Below are 18,976 nucleotides of genomic sequence, written 5' to 3'. Positions count from 1 at the left end.
CCAAAAACGGAGAAGAAGATGTTTTACACATTACAGAAATGGAGACAGAATGAACCGAACCGGGAGGAGGGAAAGAGAAATAATGTTTGTTTACGCTTCGTGCCGTTTCCTTGTGCATATTTACTGACTTTACAGACCCTCGGTGACAAATTTACCAACTTTCTGTCCTAAACCTAAATACTTAAAGAGAAGGGAATGCACATTTCTGCTGCACGTGTGAGATCCATCTAACTGTATTTACTGCAGGTGGAGAGTCGGACACACACACACACACACATAAACACATAAACAAGAACGACATGTGGATTTTCATTGCAGCCGACTGAGTGTGGAACAATCACTGATCTGTTTTGTTTATTCAAGTAAAATTAGGTTTTGTTTTCTCCTCTCTTTATTTTACGACTCAACACGTTTTTTTTGTTAAATCTCTAAAGACAAGACGTGTTCTAGTGATATCTGGTGTCTTTCTGACTGACTTTAGCTACTTTTCATTGACAGTAGTTGGTAAAACTGTCAAACAATCTCAAAAAACACAAGACAATGAATGAGAGCACAAGAGAAAGCTGGGGAATATGATGTCATCGTTTTCCTAAAGTAGTGTATTCGCCGTCTCTGCGGAAATGTGAGGCTGTCATTTTGAGATATTTCCCTCTAAAATGCCGTTGCCATGTGGACGGGCCCTTACACTACTTGTGAAGTCGCAGCTGAATATCTCTCACGTCACCCTCCTTCTCTCCCACTTTTAAATACCCGCCAACAAACAGTAACTCACGAGGTTATTTTGAGGCCAGAGTATGAATCTGATTTTAGGACACGTGAAGACACATTTACTTGTGCCTTCTCACGATTAATTTTCCCATTGCCATTCTTTATATGTCATATTTTTTTGTGTTGCGTGAGAATTAAGGCCCTTAAGCTTAAGGTCAAGTCCCTACTAAAACCCATTAAAATGACTCATTATAGTAGGATAGCTCTGGGTGTTCCAGAGGAACGTAATATCGTGAGACACATTTTGATGAATATGTGGTAACGTCGCGACAGAATCCAATTTCTGTGCTGAAACATACTGCTTGACTTTTCTTTTGGGATATTAATATCATAAATATTCATCTGTCCAGTTTGCTTTTCTGCTTATTACGACATCCCAGATTATATTAGACGAGAGCTGGGGTTTCTGTTTTTATACTTTGTCAGAGTTTGTGTCCAGTTAGCAAAAAATAGTGAACAGGAACAAGAGAGACTTGGTCCACTACATTCAGATGAATTTATTTAATTGTTTAATTATTTTCTTCAAAAAACAATAGTTGTAGTCCCCTTTGATTGTGTTTTTCCAGAGTAACATGCTCTTACCTCTATTAATTTGCAGTGTTTTATTTTTATTATTTATTGATAAATGAGGTAACTTTCATGTCTTTTGCTATATTTATATGAAGCACCACATATAAATGTGTATCATCATCATCATCATCTTAAAGAGACTTTGGGGTAAACATACATAAATAACTATATAAATCTGAAACAAATGACTTGGAAAAGTTTTGTAAGTGTGTTGAACTTGTACTCTCTAGTTTTCTGTAATCCGTCAATTGACCTCAGAATGACACCGTTTCTCCCTCAGCTGAAGAACTGAAGACGTATCGACTCCTCTCTTTTTCTTTTCACCGGTTTCCTTCAATATTGAGGAGCGTGAAATGGAGTCCAGAGCCTTTGTGTGAGACAGAATGAATTTGAATGAGCAAAGAGACCCAAATCAACACGCATCGACGAGTGCAGAAGCGCATAATGAAAAGATATCTGTTTGTGGATTTCACATGGATTCCTGATTATTTCCCTGCCCGCTTCTCCACAGCGTCCAGAGGAGCAACTGCTACATGGTGTGTGCGGCGGACGCCGTCGGGCCATCCCCCGCCGGCAACACTGACCTGGAGATCGGCTGTCTGATTGACCTGGCCACTGGCATCCTCTCCTTCACTGCCAATGGGAAGGAACTGCCCACGTCCTATCAGGTAGATAAGACCGTAACAGAGCAATGCAGCGAGGCACACAGACTATGTCTGGCTCCGAAACTTAATTATGTTCATGTCATTACTGTAAAGTGATGTGCAGCTTTTGTTTTCCGGACATCTGGCTTTGTTTAACATACACACTCTGAAGACATTTAACTTCAGATTAACACATTTGCACTGCAGGAGATTAGAATATAGCAAGGACATCATCAAAACTACAGTTTTGTCATTCACCCATTCACTCACTCATTCATAGAGTGCATCTATGTTCAGCCCTCCTTTTCTTCTTCCGATCTCACATCATTCATATCCATTCACACAGCCGTCATGAGCGACTTGTGGGTTACCTGTCTTGCACAGAGACACATTAGCATTTAGACTAGCAACGCTGGGAATCGAATCTTGACTTAAAGGTTTAAAGACAACTGATTCCACCACTGAGCCATTGCTTATTTTAGGCTGATCAAAGACAGACTGGAGATTAAAATGATCTTTGTGACGAGGGATTTTCAGCACATTCTGAAGGCTTGAAATATCGATCAAGTCTCATTTTGTGTTTACCTGTGTTACTGTCTGCTTTTCCTCCTTATTTTTCAGCCTGTGATTTAGACGTAAATTGGCTTTTTTGTTGTTTTTTTTTCAAAAGGAGCACCGAGAAGCTCTTACCTTGATGAAAAGCTTATTTCCGTGTTACTACATCAAAGTGCTGCTTTCTTTCTCTTCTTCTGTGTGTATTTATCTCTTTGATGGCTGTCATTGACTCCACCAGCGAACACTTTCAACTGAAAAATTCAGAGCTGCGGTTAATCCATGCGCAGGAAGGTTAAACGCCCGCCGACAGTTGTTGAATTTGCCAATTTGAGAATGAAATGGAAGAAATAAGTATCGAGTAGAGAGTTGTAAATTTCCTCCGTGGGGACAGCCGTGCTTTCTCCCTGTGTGTGTGTGTGTAGTTTTAAATGGATCCACTTGCGAACACAGTGGGGAATAATGAATTAAGTACATGCTGGAGTGTGAGTAACCAAAGCTTTGTGTGTTTTTCAGGTGGAGCCAAATACTAAGCTCTTCCCAGCTGTGTTCATCCACCCCACCAGTGCAAACCTCTTCCAGTTTGAGTTCGTCAAGGTCAAGGTTTGTGTGTTTGAACAATTTGTACTAATGCCAATGCTGATTCACTGTTGTGCAGTTTGTTTTTTACTGACCTTTCATCACTTATTTTTCCTTGAACAGACACGTCACCTGCCTCACAGTGATTAATAGCTTAGATGTGATATACACTACAGAGCCAGTTTGTCATGTCCTTACACAGACCTCTATTTTTGCATTTTTAATATAATTTATCTAATATTCCACTGGGAATAGGATCCTATTTAGTTGAAATTGAATGACATCTTTATAAATCTAAACTGCTTTTAATCAAGTCAGGGTAATATTTTTATATGTTTGTTTTATTGAATTATGCAAAAGCTTCACACTAAACTCAGTGGAAATATAAGATAATATTAGAAATATGAGATATTATTTTATTGCAGTATCAGAGTCAATTCTTCCTGCCACCTTCTCTTTTAGACTACCACGTATTAAAATCATGATACTACAGGACGAACGTGTGTCCTGTGATGTAATATCATTTAACTTTTTCTCTCTCCCTGTGCTGCCAGGACGCCATGCCGCTCTCGTCTGCCATATTTAAGAGCGAGCACAGGAACCCCGTGCCGCAGTGTCCACCGCGGCTGGATGTGCAGACCATCGTGGCCGTGCTGTGGAGCCGAATGCCAAACACCTTCCTCAGTGTGGAGACGGCGCGAGTCAGCGAGCGGCACGGCTGGGTGGTGCAGTGTCTGGAGCCACAGCAGATGATGGTTGTTCATATACCTGAGGAGAACAGGTGTGTGTGTGTGTGTGACCGTGATACAAATTCTGCCCCACACTGTTTTACCGTGCTGTGCATTTTACTCGAGGGAACGGAAGTCATTGGTCAGCAGCAGTGGGGGAATTGTGAATGCTGCCAGGCTGCTTTTATGATTATTATGATTAAAAAGTGGTTTGGACTTCCTCTGGGCATTTGGTACATGAAAAACAATCAATTAAAAACTCTGCTAAGCAAATATGTTATGTAACCAAGTCATGATGCTGTTGTTATGTAAAGCTGTAAGTGCGATGTTTACAATGTGAACACTTTTACCTCTAGTGTAGATCAGACCAGATCAGTGTCGCAATAACTGTGTCTGAAGTTTGCTCTTGTTTATTCATCTTCTGAATATAGGCTGAAATAAGTTATACATTTTTTAATTTAATGCATTTATTTCATCATGACAATGTATTTTAACATATTTCCAAGACAAAGCTGAGAACTGACGTCCTGCACAAAGAGTAAATAGCTATTGCCAATTTGCTAATTTGAAACTCCAGTCCTCTATATGTAAAAAATACTATATATACTCCAAGTACATGACAATAAAATACATATCACAGCACAAATATCACAATGTGTACATGCAAATTCACTACACTACGCTCAGAAACAGTTTTAGCTAAAATTGGGTACAACTCTGATTTGATTTATGCCAACATTTAAGATTTTATATCTGCAATTACTGTTATTACTCTTTATAATTACTATAAATATATTTACTCTTTTATTTTTTATTAAAACCTATGAAAGTACTTTTTTTTTTTAATTATGCATATTTAAGCCACTTTTTTCTCACATGCTTGTTGCTTTTAGGAAGTTTTCATCTTGATGAAATGAACTACAGTTGTATGTGTATTTTTATGTGTAAAATCAATATATATCATCATAAATTATATGGGAAAATGTAAGGTCTAGTGTGTAAGAATACATGACACCTAGTGGTGACACTGGAGATTGTAACTCCTCTGCTCATCTTGCTCACCAAATTGCAACGTTAGCTTTCACTTCATGACATGAAACGCAGACTCTGATTGGTTTGTCCTCTTGGGCTACTGTAGACATATGGCAGCACAAGATGGCTATCAAGCTAGAGCTAAAACCCTGAAATTATATATATATATATATATATATATATGTCTATATATATATCACATAATTCATTTTGTAAATATTGTTGTAACAGTTGTGAAGTTTTGAGTTTGCAGATGTAAATGTCCCGACTCTTCCCCCGTCTCTCCTCCAGGTGTTTGGACGTCCTCGAGTTATCCGAGCACGAGGACTTGAGGAAGTTCCACTACCACACCCTGAGGCTGTACTGTGCCCTCTGTGCTCTGGGAAACACCCGCGTCGCTCACGCCCTCTGCAGCCACCTGGATCAATCGCAACTCCTCTATACCATCGACAACCAGTACCTCTCTGGCATGCTGAGAGAGGGCTTCTACAATGTCCTCATCAGGTGTGTTACTTCCTCCAAATATCACATAATCAGATTTTTTTATCTCTAAGTTTTTAGAGATAATGTGGTAATTGCAAAGAAGGATAAAGTTTGCAGTGCTGCAGACAATGTTTCCTCATCACATAATCCAATGATGATCCGTGATGGTCAACTCAATCATCATTAAATGCTTACGTGATGGGGCAAAGACCACTGAGTACATTTGTCAGATAAATCTTACTAACTGCCACGGTGATGGATTTGTGTTGCTGGCACTCGTCCAGAGCAATGAAATCTCTTGTAATGACAATAAATTTAAGCTCGATCACAGATGGCCCTAATTGGATTAAATCACACTTTATGAATGTCATCTGGTTCTCTGAATACTAAGTGCTTACCTTCATTTTCTCTATGGAAATGCAACTTTAGGTGGAGAATGTGAGCGGGGATTTGTCGCTGAGTCATGGGTGTTGATTAACAACCTCACAACCCAATTTATTTATATGTATATAACGGCTAAGGGTGTACATAATAACAAAAATTCTTCTTCGTCCCGTCGCTAGCATCCATCTTGAGACTGCGAAGGAGGCTCGCCTAATGATGAATAACGAGTTCATCATCCCCCTGACGGATGAAACTCACTCCATCCAGCTGTTCCCAGACGAGTCCAAGCGTCACTCGCTGCCCGGCGTGGGCCTCAGCACCTCCCTCAAGCCTCGCGTCAACTTCTCCCCCGTCAGCATCATCAACACCAAGCGCCACCAGTACCTCTACAGCCCCCAGATCCCTCTGGTCATCCTGAAAGAGAAGGCTATCAGCATGCTGACGGAGGCCGTGCAGGGTGGGGGCACACACATCCGAGACCCAGTGGGTGGCAGCGTCGAGTACCAGTTTGTGCCCATTCTGAAGCTGATTGGGACGCTGTTGATCATGGGAGTCCTGACCAGCGATGAAGTGCAGCTGATTCTCCTCCTCATTGACCCCAACGTGTTCGGAGAAACCAATGAGGGCGAGGAAGGCAAGGCTGATGAGGTGGCTGCGGCGGGAGAGAAGGAGGAAGTGAACAAGAATGAGGAGAAGGCCGTGGAGGCCGGAGAAGAGGAGATGAAGGAGAGTAAATCGCCGGCGAAAGGTCTGCTGGAGAAGTCGCTTCCCGAGTCGGTCAAACGCCAGGTGACTTTCACTGACATCTCAGTATTTTTTAAAAATGAGATTAAATTATTTAAACCCCCAAATAATTTTAAATTTAGCTTCTCATTTGTCAGCAATTGTCAGCTACAGTAATTTATCACTTACTGAGCAACGACTTTAAAGAAAGGCAGTGACTCAAAAGTCATTTTCACCTCCTTGAACCCTCAGAAAACTAAAATCAACAGAAGATTTTGTTAATTAAATTAGTGTTTGCCATCTTTAGAAATAGCACATGAGCGTGAGAAAGTCATAGATTCCCATAAAAACACCAGATTGTTCAGTTTAGAATCTGTGTTATACTTGGGGAGAGAGCTAAACTGTCTAAAAATAATAATTAAAATAATTAAAAATTAAAAAAAATTTGGTTTTGTGTTCCATCTGTTGGATAAACATAATGTAGTCTAATCCATTCATGTGTGATCTGCTCATTTGTATGGTTTCTGTTTTAAATCACCACACAGAAATGATCATCTTAAAGGATTCCATTGAATATTCAGACTGGAGGAACGGGTTTACCTTGATATACATTTTGCATTCCTTCGCCTTTTCAGATGTGTGAGCTGCTTCACTACTTCTGTGACTGTGAGCTGAAGCACCGCATCGAGTCCATCGTCTCGTTCTCTGACAGCTTCGTGTCCAAGCTGCAGTTCAACCAGAAGTTCCGCTACAACGAGCTGATGCAGGCGCTCAACCTGTCCGCCGCCGTCACTGCCAAGAAGACCAAAGAGTTCCGTTCCCCGCCGCAGGAGCAGGTACGATACCGCAGGAATTATTTACGTCCCTCATTTGTGATGTTATGTGGCTAACTCTGCCCAGTGCCTGGTTTTGAAAAATGCCAAGAAGTGGGCTGAGAACTGAGTGAGGCAGAGGAATCACTGACCTTGTCTGGAACAGAATCAGTGGAAGAGACTGTACACAAGCTTTTTAACTTTCTGTTCTGTTGTTTTTTTGTCAATCCCAAAGGGCAAATTGAGCAATTCATGAGGCTAAGTATAATTAGGAGCGAGTTAGCTGCTCCCTAGAGTAGAACATTAAGTGTATAAAAAAAATAATAAAAACCCAAATTGGGGAATTTACAATATGTCGAGTGTAACTGCATGGCTTGGTTCAAGTTGTTAGAGAAAATGCAATTTTTAATTTGAGATTGGCGAAGTCATAAAAGGGAACAGTTGACACAGCACGGAAACCTGAATCACATCAGCCAGTGAAGTCAGTGTCATGTGAAGCAGTCGGAACAAAATATCCTCCCGGGATTTTTATTGGCTCTCACAGCAAATGTTAAAGTAATGGGCTCCTTTTACTCTTTCGCAGAGGTCAAACTCGGATGTCTTTGTGTCATATCATTCAGGCAATATTTAGTCCAGTGAGAGTCTGGACTAGAGCAAGGTGACCCAATCTAAGCCCAGTGGGTCAGACCGGTGAAATAGATCTGTCATCTTGCTGTCCTATGGAACACACAAAGGTTACTAATCTATATTGTCGGTGCTCTTTAAAGGTGTCATTATTTCAAAATAAACTCAAACCATCTGGTCATTCTCCTCTGACCTTTAGAGTCAAACAAGGCATTTTCACACAGAGCACTGCCACTCACTGGATATTTTCTCTTTTGTGGTCTGTTCTCTGTAAATCCTAGAAGATCAGAATACTAAGTCAAGCCCACCAGACCATGCCATGTTCACTTCAATCACATTTTCTTCCGCATTCTGAAGCTCTGATTGAACCACAGCAGGTCGCCTTCACAGAGTTGCCCACATTTGTGATTTGCCGATCAGATATTTTCATTAAAAAGCAGTTCAGCACGTGTACCTAATAAAGTAGCCAGTAAGTGTATTTGTTCTTTAATGATTGACAGAAACACTAATAGGATTGACAGTGTCTGTGCGTCAATATGCTGAGTCAGTAGTGAAGGGAATGAGGTCTTCTGATTTACATCTCTATTTTAAAATCTTATCAAATTTGAGCAGGCCTTAATTGCCTGCAGGTAAACAGGTTTGACTGGACTACATATTTACTAAACTGCATTGTTTGTCAGATTTTTAATGTATCTGCATTTGCATGCAGATACTGTAGCTGTTAATAGATTTTCCCAAAAAAAAAAAAACCTAGGTATGTAGTGAAAAAAATTAAATGACAGATGTTGTTGGTTGTTGGTCGTTGTGTAAATATTATGAATGATGATGTTCCTAAATGTCACCATTGGTCCACAAACCAAAGTGATTCAGTTTTGATGCTTTCTTCTTTAAAATGGACCAAAAAAACAAAACAATTAGGAAGCTGAAAATCAAACTGTTCTATAAATCAAACCTTGTAATGGAAACACTTTTTCTGCTGTTCACATGCAGTTCAGTGAAAACATGTGTGATGAAGTACCGGATTTCACTCCTCAGTTGCTCAATTCAGCAAACCCCCATAAATAGACCTCGGTTGGGCCCTGCCTTCCACCGATTGCCTCCGAGTGTTTTTCGCAGCTCAGTGTGTAATATCTGTGTCAGCACACTGAACTGCCAGAGGCTTGGATTCTTCTATCTAATGAGTCGGCTTCAAATAACATCCATTTCTCTTTGTAGTGCGCCTCGCAGCCAGAGTAGAGAGCAAGAGCGATGGTTCGCCATCAATCGTCATGCACAGTCACCGCTTCTTCGGTTTCGCTCTCCTTATGCGACAAGCAGAGAGCTCTTATGCAGCGTCACAGCAGGAAGTTGAGATCGGTGTGACTGAAAAGCTTTTTGCACTGTTTAACTGAACTTTTTTTTTTTGAGTTGCAAAGCCTGCAGGTGAGCAGGTGCAAACTCACAGGCTGCAGTTCTCAAAACTGTGGTACGGTGTACCACCAGTGGTACGTGAGCTGTCTCTGGTGGTACTTGAAGTTAAATCAGAAATACTGTTTTTCCACCACTGGGAAGAAAATGAAAAAAAAAATTGAATATCAACAATTAGAATCACCTTATCTCCCGCTTAATCTTAATCTAATTTCACTATACCAGTGTGTGAAGTTCTGTACATGTGAGGAAGAGGATGATGATGATGATGATAGAGGGGGAATAAATCTGCCATCTGTGAAAAGTCTGCTGACTTTGCTCGGTCTATTTACACCACTGTATTTTAAGTTGGTGATAATGGTGCCCGCTTCAAGAGCTCAATATTTTTTTTAGGTGGAACTTGGTATAAAAAAGTTTGAGAACCACTGTGTTAATGAGCCAATCACATGGCAGCCTCTCAAAGCATTTAAGGCTTGGAGGCATGGTCAAAAAGACATCAAAATGGGCAGTTTGAACGTGGCATGGCTGTTGCTGCCACACAAGCTGGTTTAATGAAAAAACTGCTGATCTACTGGGATTTTAATGCACACCCATCTCCAGGGTTTATAGAGAATGGTCCAAAAAAAGAGAAAATATCCAAGCACCAGTTCTCCAGGCAAAAATGCCTTGTTGATGCTAGAGGTCATGGGAGAATGACCAGACTGGTTCTAATAACCACTTGCTACAACTAAGATTTGTAGATCTCGAAACACACACGCACGTAACCTTGTATCAGCTGCTCAGCTACATGGCAGCATCTGGACTTGTTAAAGTTAAAAGTGAGCATTGAAATCAGGGGGAAAGGGGTGGTTTAAATAACTTTGAATGTGGCATCGTTGTTGCTACCACATGAACTGTTTTAAATATTTCAGAAACTGCTGAGTGGAATTTTAACACTAAACGTAAATGGTCCAAATCTGAGAAAAATATCCAGTAAGTGCCAGTTTTCTAGGTGAAAATGCCTTATTGATGCCTGAGGTCAGAGGAAAATGAAAAAGACTGGTTTAAAATGGTAGTAAAGCAGAAGACAACCCTGCAACACTTTATTACATACACAGAAGATTTAAAAAAGTGGCTGGGCGGTGTGAGCAGTAGCAGGCGTTTACTGCGGACAACATACTCCGACATCGCTACATGTTGCTCCCATGGTTTATTAAAAAAACAGTGACACAAATAGATGTCAGAGTTGCTTAAAGTGGATGCTGCATTTGTACAACATGAACCTGAAGTATCTAATTTATATTTAGTGTTTTATAGTTAGCTTGGGAGCAGCGACATATTTGTGGCTTAATTTGAATCTTTAGTTTCTCGTGTCATCAAGAATTACACAAGCAGCTTTGCTGTCTTCAGTCTTCCCATGATCCTCAGCTTTGCCATCATTTAGAGCTGGGGTTTCACAAGTTCACCCATTTCATTCCATCCAATTAGCCCTAGCCCTCCATTTTGCACTCTCACATATAGTTGTAGGATGTTCCCTTTCTTGTCGAGATAGAGGAGTTGAAGTTTAAGGGCTAACAAGCCCTTCATATTTCAAAAGGTTTCACTGGATCCAAGTTACTATCATAATGTCTCTTGTACAAACCATAAACTGATCATTATGTGAAAGAATGATCATTTCCTCCTCTCTCGTCTCATCTCAGCTTTTCCAATCTTAATTGTTTTTGGGGTGGTTTTTCTTTGTGTCCCTGCAGATCAACATCTTGTTGAATTTCACCGCAGGAGAGGACTGTCCCTGTCCCCCGGAGATTCAGGAAGAACTCAACGCTTTCCATGAAGAATTGCGTCTCCACTGTGGTACAGTAATACATTTATATTAAATATTATTTATATTTTAAATACACAACAAATGTCCGTTACATTGAGTTACAAATGTCCGTCTATCAGCTCCACATGAGTCTCCATTTTTTTATCTGAGTAGAGTGATTGTGTGACAGGAAGTGATTTGTTTAAAGTAAAGACAGATGATGTCACTCAATCAATCAATCAATCAAACTTGATTTATGTAGCATTTTTCAAACAAGGCAATGCAACTTAAAGTGCTCCACAGAATAAAAGCAAAATGAAGGACAACAGAATTAAAACAGAAGAAAGTGAGGAAAGGAAGTAAGGAAAGTAAGTGAGGAAATGCCATCATGAATGAGAATGACTGAAAACAGAAATAACCACAAAAATAGTTTCATAAGTGAATTCTACTGCTCTAAAAAAGCTCAGTTGTTCAGCTGTTTCATGGGATGAATGCTGCTCCTTGCCCCCACCCACCCTTTGCACTGCTGGTGTATACACACAAACACTCCCTCAGTCAAGTCTGATTTGCTTCCCAGAACAAAACACACAGAATACAAATAATGTTCCGTCGTTTCTGTTCACGAAAACAAAACCGCAACAGAATAGCAAACATCAAAAACATCAGCAAAAGTTACACACTGCAGCTTTAAAAGTTAATAAATGGTAATGCGTTCTACTTGAGTCTCAGTGCAAGGGTTATTTTCTCAAAGGAACAGATTTGGAATCATAAAGACACAGAGCAGCCGCTTTGGGCGTGAGATTTTGAACTCTCATGTGGAGTGAAATGGATTCTTCCAGTCCAATGTCCGTCCAGTGTGAACAATCACACTCTGTGAGTGTTTCTGACAAGAAAGTGTTTCTCCTTCTTCTTCTTCTTCTTCTCATCAGGTATTCCAATGGAGGAGGAGGAGGTGGAGCAGGACACGTCGATAAAAGGTCGCCTCCTTGCTCTGCTCTATAAGATCAAGGGTCCACCTCAGAAGACAGAAGAGGAGCCCACAGAGACGGAACAGGCTGCTCCCAGTAAGTCCTTGAAAACCCCCCAAAAACAATTAAGCTTAAGTCTTACCTGTCTCTGTCAGAAGGTCAGCTACATGGCTGCACAGCAGGCATAAATAAAGAACTTTTTTTTTTGCCTCTTATTCAAAACAACACCTCGAGAAGATCCGTCAAAGCATCACATTATGTAAAAATCATCATCAATTATGAATTTAAGACACCTTTAGTTCAGGTGTGGTGGTTTTAATATTCATTTTTTTTTTAAAAGCCCTTCTAAAATCTTTGTTATGTTCTGCAACAAATAATAGAAGAGTAATGGACAAGCCTGTGCACGGCTCTCTCTGCGCTATATAAATTTTAATGTCTTACTCCTGTCTTACCCAAACCAAGCCTGCATTATTCAAAAAGCTTCACAAGTGGGCTGGTGATGTGATTCAAGACGACTCTGAGAGATGTGCACCACCATTTCTACATCATATTAAGATAATGTTGAGGCAGGTAGATGTTTGATTTGTGAGGAAATCAGCTGATTTATTCAGATCTAGCTGTTTTTTTTTATTATTATATAACAATTTGATTGCTATTTAATTTTATTCCTCTGATTACAGAAATATATACCATAACATCTAATACAAGAGTTCACCTTCGCTGTTGTTGTGTGGGTTTTTTTCCCTGTTAATAACAGATGAGTCATCATTTTTTAAATCTCCCAGAACTCACATCCATAATTGAAAGGTACAGCATGTAAAAATTTTGCATCTATTTAACATATCCCTCACCTCATCCTTCCCTTCAATGTAGCCTTCGGTGAGCGTCAAAACTCAAAATAATTTTAGTTTCCCGTTATGACAGGAGACTCAAACTCAAACTCACCCCAGTTAATGTCCTGTGGCTCTACACTTATTTTGAAGGTTGTACAACATTTAATCATATATAAGCTTGTCTAGTGTTTTAATTCCAATTGTCTACATGTTATTTTGACTTAATGTGTTGATTCTATTTTATTTCTGCTCTGTTTTGTGTGATTTAAAGATTCATTTTGCATCATAAAATATGTTTACAAACACGTTTTACTTTGAAATGGTGTGCAGTATTAATATGTACTCCCTAAACGGTTAATTTTTCCCGAAACTGTTGGACTTTTTTTCCTACTTGACCGGCCCCCGACTCCCTCCTGACCAGACTGGAAGTTCACTTTTGAGTTTGAGTCCCCAGCATTATGGACTTTTCTAAAAAAATGTCTCCTGATTTAAACACTGTCTCCTCCTAAAGTATTGGAACAGTGAGGCAAATCCTTTTATTTATGCTTTACACTGCAAACATTTGGGGTTTAACATTAAAAGATGAATTTAGTCAGTATTTCAGCTTTATTTTCCATGTATTTACATTGAGATGTTGAACAACTTATTAGATCTCACCCTCTGTTTGAGACACACATTTGTTAGTGACTCACAAGTGAGTTAAATGATTGGAATGTGTGGCCCACAGGTGTTTTTTGTTGTCCAATTACAATAATTACAAAATAGCGGATGCCATATCAGCAACAAATACTGTATTCCACAGTCCCAACATCAATGCACACTATCACATATTAAATGACATCCAACTGTGGAGCTTTAGTTGAGTTTGTTTGGTCATTTTTGCAGATTAGCCTGCAGTCTAATCTCTGTGTTTTTGGTAAGTGATTCCCATGTGAGTCATTGTTGAGGAGCAGATGTGTATCGGAGAGACATTTGGGTTCATCAAGGCAGCTGCTCCATCTCTCTCATCTCCTGCTCTTTTTATTTTTTATTTGTTATATCGCTCATGAAAAATCTGCTCAAACCCAACTCTTTGTTTGCAGCAGATTGTGATTTACAGTAGTTTCACAATTTACAACTCATCTACATCTGGGTTATCTGTTTGTTCGCTTGTCTGTGACTCACAAATGGACACACACTGATCTGCTCGCACCCCATGAAGACACACACTTTCCTGACATTTTAATGACTATATATAAATTGTGACAAGAGCAATTTAGTGTGTAATATAATGTTTCTGGCTATATTTACTGCCTTTTTCCCTTGACATATCAGTTTGATATGTTAGTCTCAATATAATTTATGCATGTGTTATTTAACAAATCACAAGTAAAAGACTGGAAAATAATTCAAACTCCCAAAAAAAAAACTCATTCCTTGGGATGTACTGCTTCAGAGCACATGTGGCAGCGAGTTATGAATTAATTATAATTAATGAATTCATTAATAGAGAACATAATTAGCATATCAGTTGATAAAGATCTAATAAAGATTAATTTTAATAAAGTAATGATATATGATCTTTACTTAGAACTTTTACTTTAATATCTTTAACTGCTAATAATAACAATAGTGATATATGATACCATAAACCCTCCAGTTCTCCGTGTTTCTCTGTAGTGCCTTTGTTTTATTGTTACTTGTCATTTTTAAGATCAAATTTTGAATTAAATTTTCAAAACAAAGTTTTCAAAGGATCAAACAGATTTGCAGCTTCCCTCCAGGGCTACGATTTTGATTTCCGGCATCTACCTTCTTCTTTGCAGCTGTGTCTTGTATGGCTATAAATGTGGATAAAATGCATAAAAGTGTGTTGTTCCTTGTCTTTAAAATGAAAAATCTGTATGAGAAGTGAGAGGAACAGAGCCCACAGTGGTTTTATCGACAGAAGTTGGAGACTGTTTCAGGTGTTTACTTCCAAGACACTCTTTGTGGTATAAAAAAGTTTGAAGCACTCAGTTAAACCTCACCCTTTGTTAAGGGACTACAAAGGTAAGAAAAGATAAGGGTGGTAGTATAGAGGATAGAAAAGGTGATGGAAAGAATGGGTAATGTGAGCCTCGAGGATTCACCAGATGCCAATTTGTGGATGAGATTGAATCTGTGCTGATGTTGATTTCTTCCTTTTTTTGCAGCCAACCTGAAGGAGCTAATCTCCCAGACCATCACCAGCTGGGCCCAGGAGTCTCACATCCAGGACCCAGAGCTGGTTAGAGTGATGTTCAGCCTGCTGAGGAGACAGTACGACGGCATCGGGGAGTTGCTGCGGGCCATGAAGAAATCCTACACCATCAGTGCTGCGTCTGTGCAGGATGCGATCAACCTGTTGGCTTCGCTGGGTCAAATCAGGTCTCTGCTGTCAGTGCGCATGGGCAAAGAGGAGGAGAAACTCATGATTGATGGACTCGGGTGAGACAATGTCTTCCAGCAAAAAAATACTTTTTTTTATATCTATATATCATTACATACTTGAATGTATTACTGTATATGATGTCTTGTGTTTACAGCGACATCATGAACAACAAGGTTTTCTACCAGCATCCTAATCTGATGAGAGTGCTGGGCATGCATGAGACGGTCATGGAGGTCATGGTCAACGTGCTGGGAGGAGACAAGTCACAGGTGCGTGACGTGTGACGGCATTTCCAAACTTATTTTATTTATTTCAAGTTAAATACGTAGGGACATTAATGGACATCAATATGTAAATATGTCAGATTAAAGCCACTGGCTACATTACATCGTTGTTCCTCGGCATTCTGATGGAATTTAACAAAAATACACAAGTAAAAACAACAAGAATATATAAAAATAAAAATAACAGATAAGGAAAGACAGCATAGGCTGTGGTCCAGTTAATGAATACATACTACAAACAGTTTGAAATATAGATCCTAACTTTTAAAGTAACTAAAATGTAAAAGTGACTGGTGCTAAAGTGCTTGTTTTATTCCACATAGATTGTTTAAGTTTGATATAAAGAAAGTGCACATTCATATACATCATTTTATTGCACTTAGATTTTTGGGGAAATGGAGTCAATTGCAAAATTCACTATTTATATTTAAACATACAGTAAAAGTTGCTGCTTGCAATCACAACTAAAAGAAATCAGTCCAACATTACTTTAAAGTCACTGTTTGTTTGCCAATAGTTATTTTTAATTTGAAATGTTCTATAAATCTAGGTTTTTCTTGATGAACTTCCTTATCTATTCATACGCATAATCATCCATGTGCTTTTCACCTCATTCACTCATTCACATCATTCCATGAATTCACATTTTAGAAGCTGGAACCAAGAGTTTCGACAAATAAAAAGTGAAAATTTGCTCAATAATTCTTAATTTAGATCCCCAATTTGGTTAGTTTGTTCGCTCCTAGCTCTTAAGGGAGTTGGACTGAAACTTCCTGGCTCAAGTTGAACTTTTTTATGTGCAATTTATCCTAAGAGGTTGAGGTAAGCCAAGAGCAACAACCTAATACCCTGAAAAACCACAAGGGTAATGAAAAGGACAGAGGGATAGACCAGCGATACGAGAGTGGTGATAGAGAGAGAGGGAGGCCTGCCCTTATTGGGCAAAGCTGCTGACAGGAGCTGGAAGAGGACGGTCGTGATTTAATGCCACGGTCAGTGCCAGGCATGAATTGAACCTCAGACAGACAGACCTCAGGGAGACAGTCCCCAGTTTACTGCCACCTGATATGCACAGATCATTTACTATGGCCATATAAAGTGGCAGCACTGCAGCCTGTAAATATATCAGGTTTTCAGTATTTACTCTCTTTGATTATTTCTTAGTCATGCCATGGTGCTGTGCAATATCAAGCCAAGATTGTATTGGGTGATGCATTCTCTGGTTATGAGTTTATCACGCAATGGAGAGTAATATTAAAATAAAGTTTCAAAGGAGATTTGCTGTTTTTCAAACTAAACTTGATGGAAAAGTTGTTTATGTACCACAGAGTATTAAAATAAAATAAAATAAAATAAAATAAAATAAAATAAAATAAAATAAAATAAAATAAAATAAAATAAAATAAAACAAAACAAAACAAAACAAAAACATATTACAACACATACAACCATGAGAAATCAGTTCTCCAGAAAATTGAAGAATTTGATTAAATGTTTTCATTGAAAGACATTAACAATTATGAGTGTAATTTTCCATGGTGTAATTATTTGCACAATGATTTTCATTCACCGGAAGCACAGCTCCCTTCCCTTAATCTCTTTGAAGATTTAGTTGTATTTTTTTTAATGAACAAAACTTTTTATTTTAGACTAAATCTTAAAATGACCTTTACTAAAACATACATAATGCAGCTGTGATGTCACTATTGAAGAATTTTCCTGGTCTTCTGAACAGAAACTATGTTTTATTAACACTATCCATAAACCTTATTTTTTATAGGTCTAGACCTTTAACTCTGCATCCTTCATACGTATTAAAGTAGATTAAAATCTGACTGAGCCCCTGGGTCAGCTTTCTCAAAAGATGCTTGATATTATTTTCAAAATATATACTGCATTTCTGAAACCAGCATTAATGACTCATATACTCATATTTCCACTGTATCCAGGGATATTCAGCAGTTTCTGAGGTTGAACTTGAATGCAGCTCACGTTTACACTATATTTCTGTTTCCCCTTACCCACAGGAGATTGCGTTCCCGAAGATGGTGGCCAGCTGTTGTCGTTTCTTGTGCTACTTCTGCCGTATTAGCCGTCAGAACCAGAAGGCCATGTTTGACCACCTGAGCTACCTGCTGGAGAACAGCAGCGTCGGACTGGGTAAAAAAGAAATCCTGTTTCCCCCTTTGCCCCCACCACCTATAGTTTGTTCTAATTACATTGGTACTCTGAAGTCGTACCTTGGAATGTCGTAACCTTCGGATTCACCACGTACCAATTTTCTGTGACACAAATATGTGACAGAAGTGCTTTTAACAGTAAAAGAAGCAGTGTTTGTATGGGAGTTTCTAAATTATCACCGACTTTAGGGGGTGTTCCGTGACCTCAGAAATCCTAAGTTCCGACTACAAATGGCACACAGCAATAGCCCTACCCCCTCCATTTTGTGCCTTTAAGTGTGGTCTGTTTACATTCTTGTTGAGGTGAAGTGTAATTGCTAACTAGCCCTTTAAAAGGAGATTTTACAGCGACACACTTCAAACTGAAAGTTATTATAAATCTACTATTAATCTACCAGATTAATGGAATCCATGAAAACTAATCGTACCACCATAGCATGTTGTGTAGCTATGCCCACCACAGTAAAACATCTTTGCAGTCTTTTGTACATACCATAAACCACTAAGTCTACTAGTATTCCTAAATTTGAAGAGATTTTATCTGACATGTAACAGCTTCCAAAAACATGGCATGTTTAAGTTCATGATGACTTGATATGTTTTGAATGAGTGTTCCATTTTTTAGGGTTAGATTTAAACATTCTTTAAAAGTGTTTTCCAGATAGTAAGGATTGTAAAGTTGCCTTTATCATCAAACTTTCCAAGAATTTCCCAGTTTTAGGGTCAATAATACATCAGCTAGCAAGCTAGCTATTTAGCTAACTAGATAGCTAGCAATAGCTCTCTAAATATGTAAAACAATAGGTGCTAATTTTCAGCTCATCAAAGTGCAGACACTAACTTCTCACACACATTGTGATAATTGTTTGAGGAGAAATAACGGGATATAGTTATTCAGAATGCCAGTGTATCAGTGAGAATAGAAGAGCCAAAAGCTGCGGGAGCTATATGTGAGAGAAGAATTGATGTACTAAGAGGGAGGAAAAATGGGGACAGGTATCATTTAGTCATGCAGGCAACTTGGGATGGATGAGTCACTGCCTCTGCTGCCACTGCTGTAAATCAAAGCACCTGCCTAAGAAAAAAGAAAGGTCCACGTGTTCTGCAGGAGACAGATGAATGTAAACACGCTGATTGAGAGGCATTTCAAATATGCATACACATAAATCTCACTATTTTCTTGTGTTTGTAGACGTGTCTTGGTTTTTTTTCTGTCAGTAAGTGTCATAA

General features: G+C 39.0%; 1 protein-coding gene across 4 annotated transcripts in view; it reads left to right on the top strand.

Moving 5' to 3' along the window:
- ryr3 (ryanodine receptor 3) overlaps positions 1 to 18,976 on the top strand; it is a 132,262-nt gene that overhangs the window by 62,123 nt on the left and 51,163 nt on the right. For all 4 annotated transcript variants that reach the window (XM_058612944.1, XM_058612942.1, XM_058612943.1 and 1 more), the window contains 11 exons: positions 1,850 to 2,006; positions 3,051 to 3,137; positions 3,668 to 3,894; positions 5,165 to 5,377; positions 5,920 to 6,529; positions 7,099 to 7,299; positions 11,037 to 11,139; positions 12,019 to 12,153; positions 15,065 to 15,338; positions 15,437 to 15,551; positions 17,594 to 17,726. In XM_058612944.1, coding sequence (XP_058468927.1) covers positions 1,850 to 2,006; positions 3,051 to 3,137; positions 3,668 to 3,894; positions 5,165 to 5,377; positions 5,920 to 6,529; positions 7,099 to 7,299; positions 11,037 to 11,139; positions 12,019 to 12,153; positions 15,065 to 15,338; positions 15,437 to 15,551; positions 17,594 to 17,726 — 2,255 coding nt within the window. The remainder of the gene's footprint in view (positions 1 to 1,849; positions 2,007 to 3,050; positions 3,138 to 3,667; positions 3,895 to 5,164; positions 5,378 to 5,919; positions 6,530 to 7,098; positions 7,300 to 11,036; positions 11,140 to 12,018; positions 12,154 to 15,064; positions 15,339 to 15,436; positions 15,552 to 17,593; positions 17,727 to 18,976) is intronic.

The sequence above is a fragment of the Solea solea genome, chromosome 17 (assembly GCF_958295425.1).
Source record: "Solea solea chromosome 17, fSolSol10.1, whole genome shotgun sequence".
Lineage (NCBI taxonomy): Eukaryota > Metazoa > Chordata > Actinopteri > Pleuronectiformes > Soleidae > Solea > Solea solea.
Note: the sequence above shows the minus strand (reverse complement) of the source record. Positions and strands in the feature narration are given on the sequence as shown.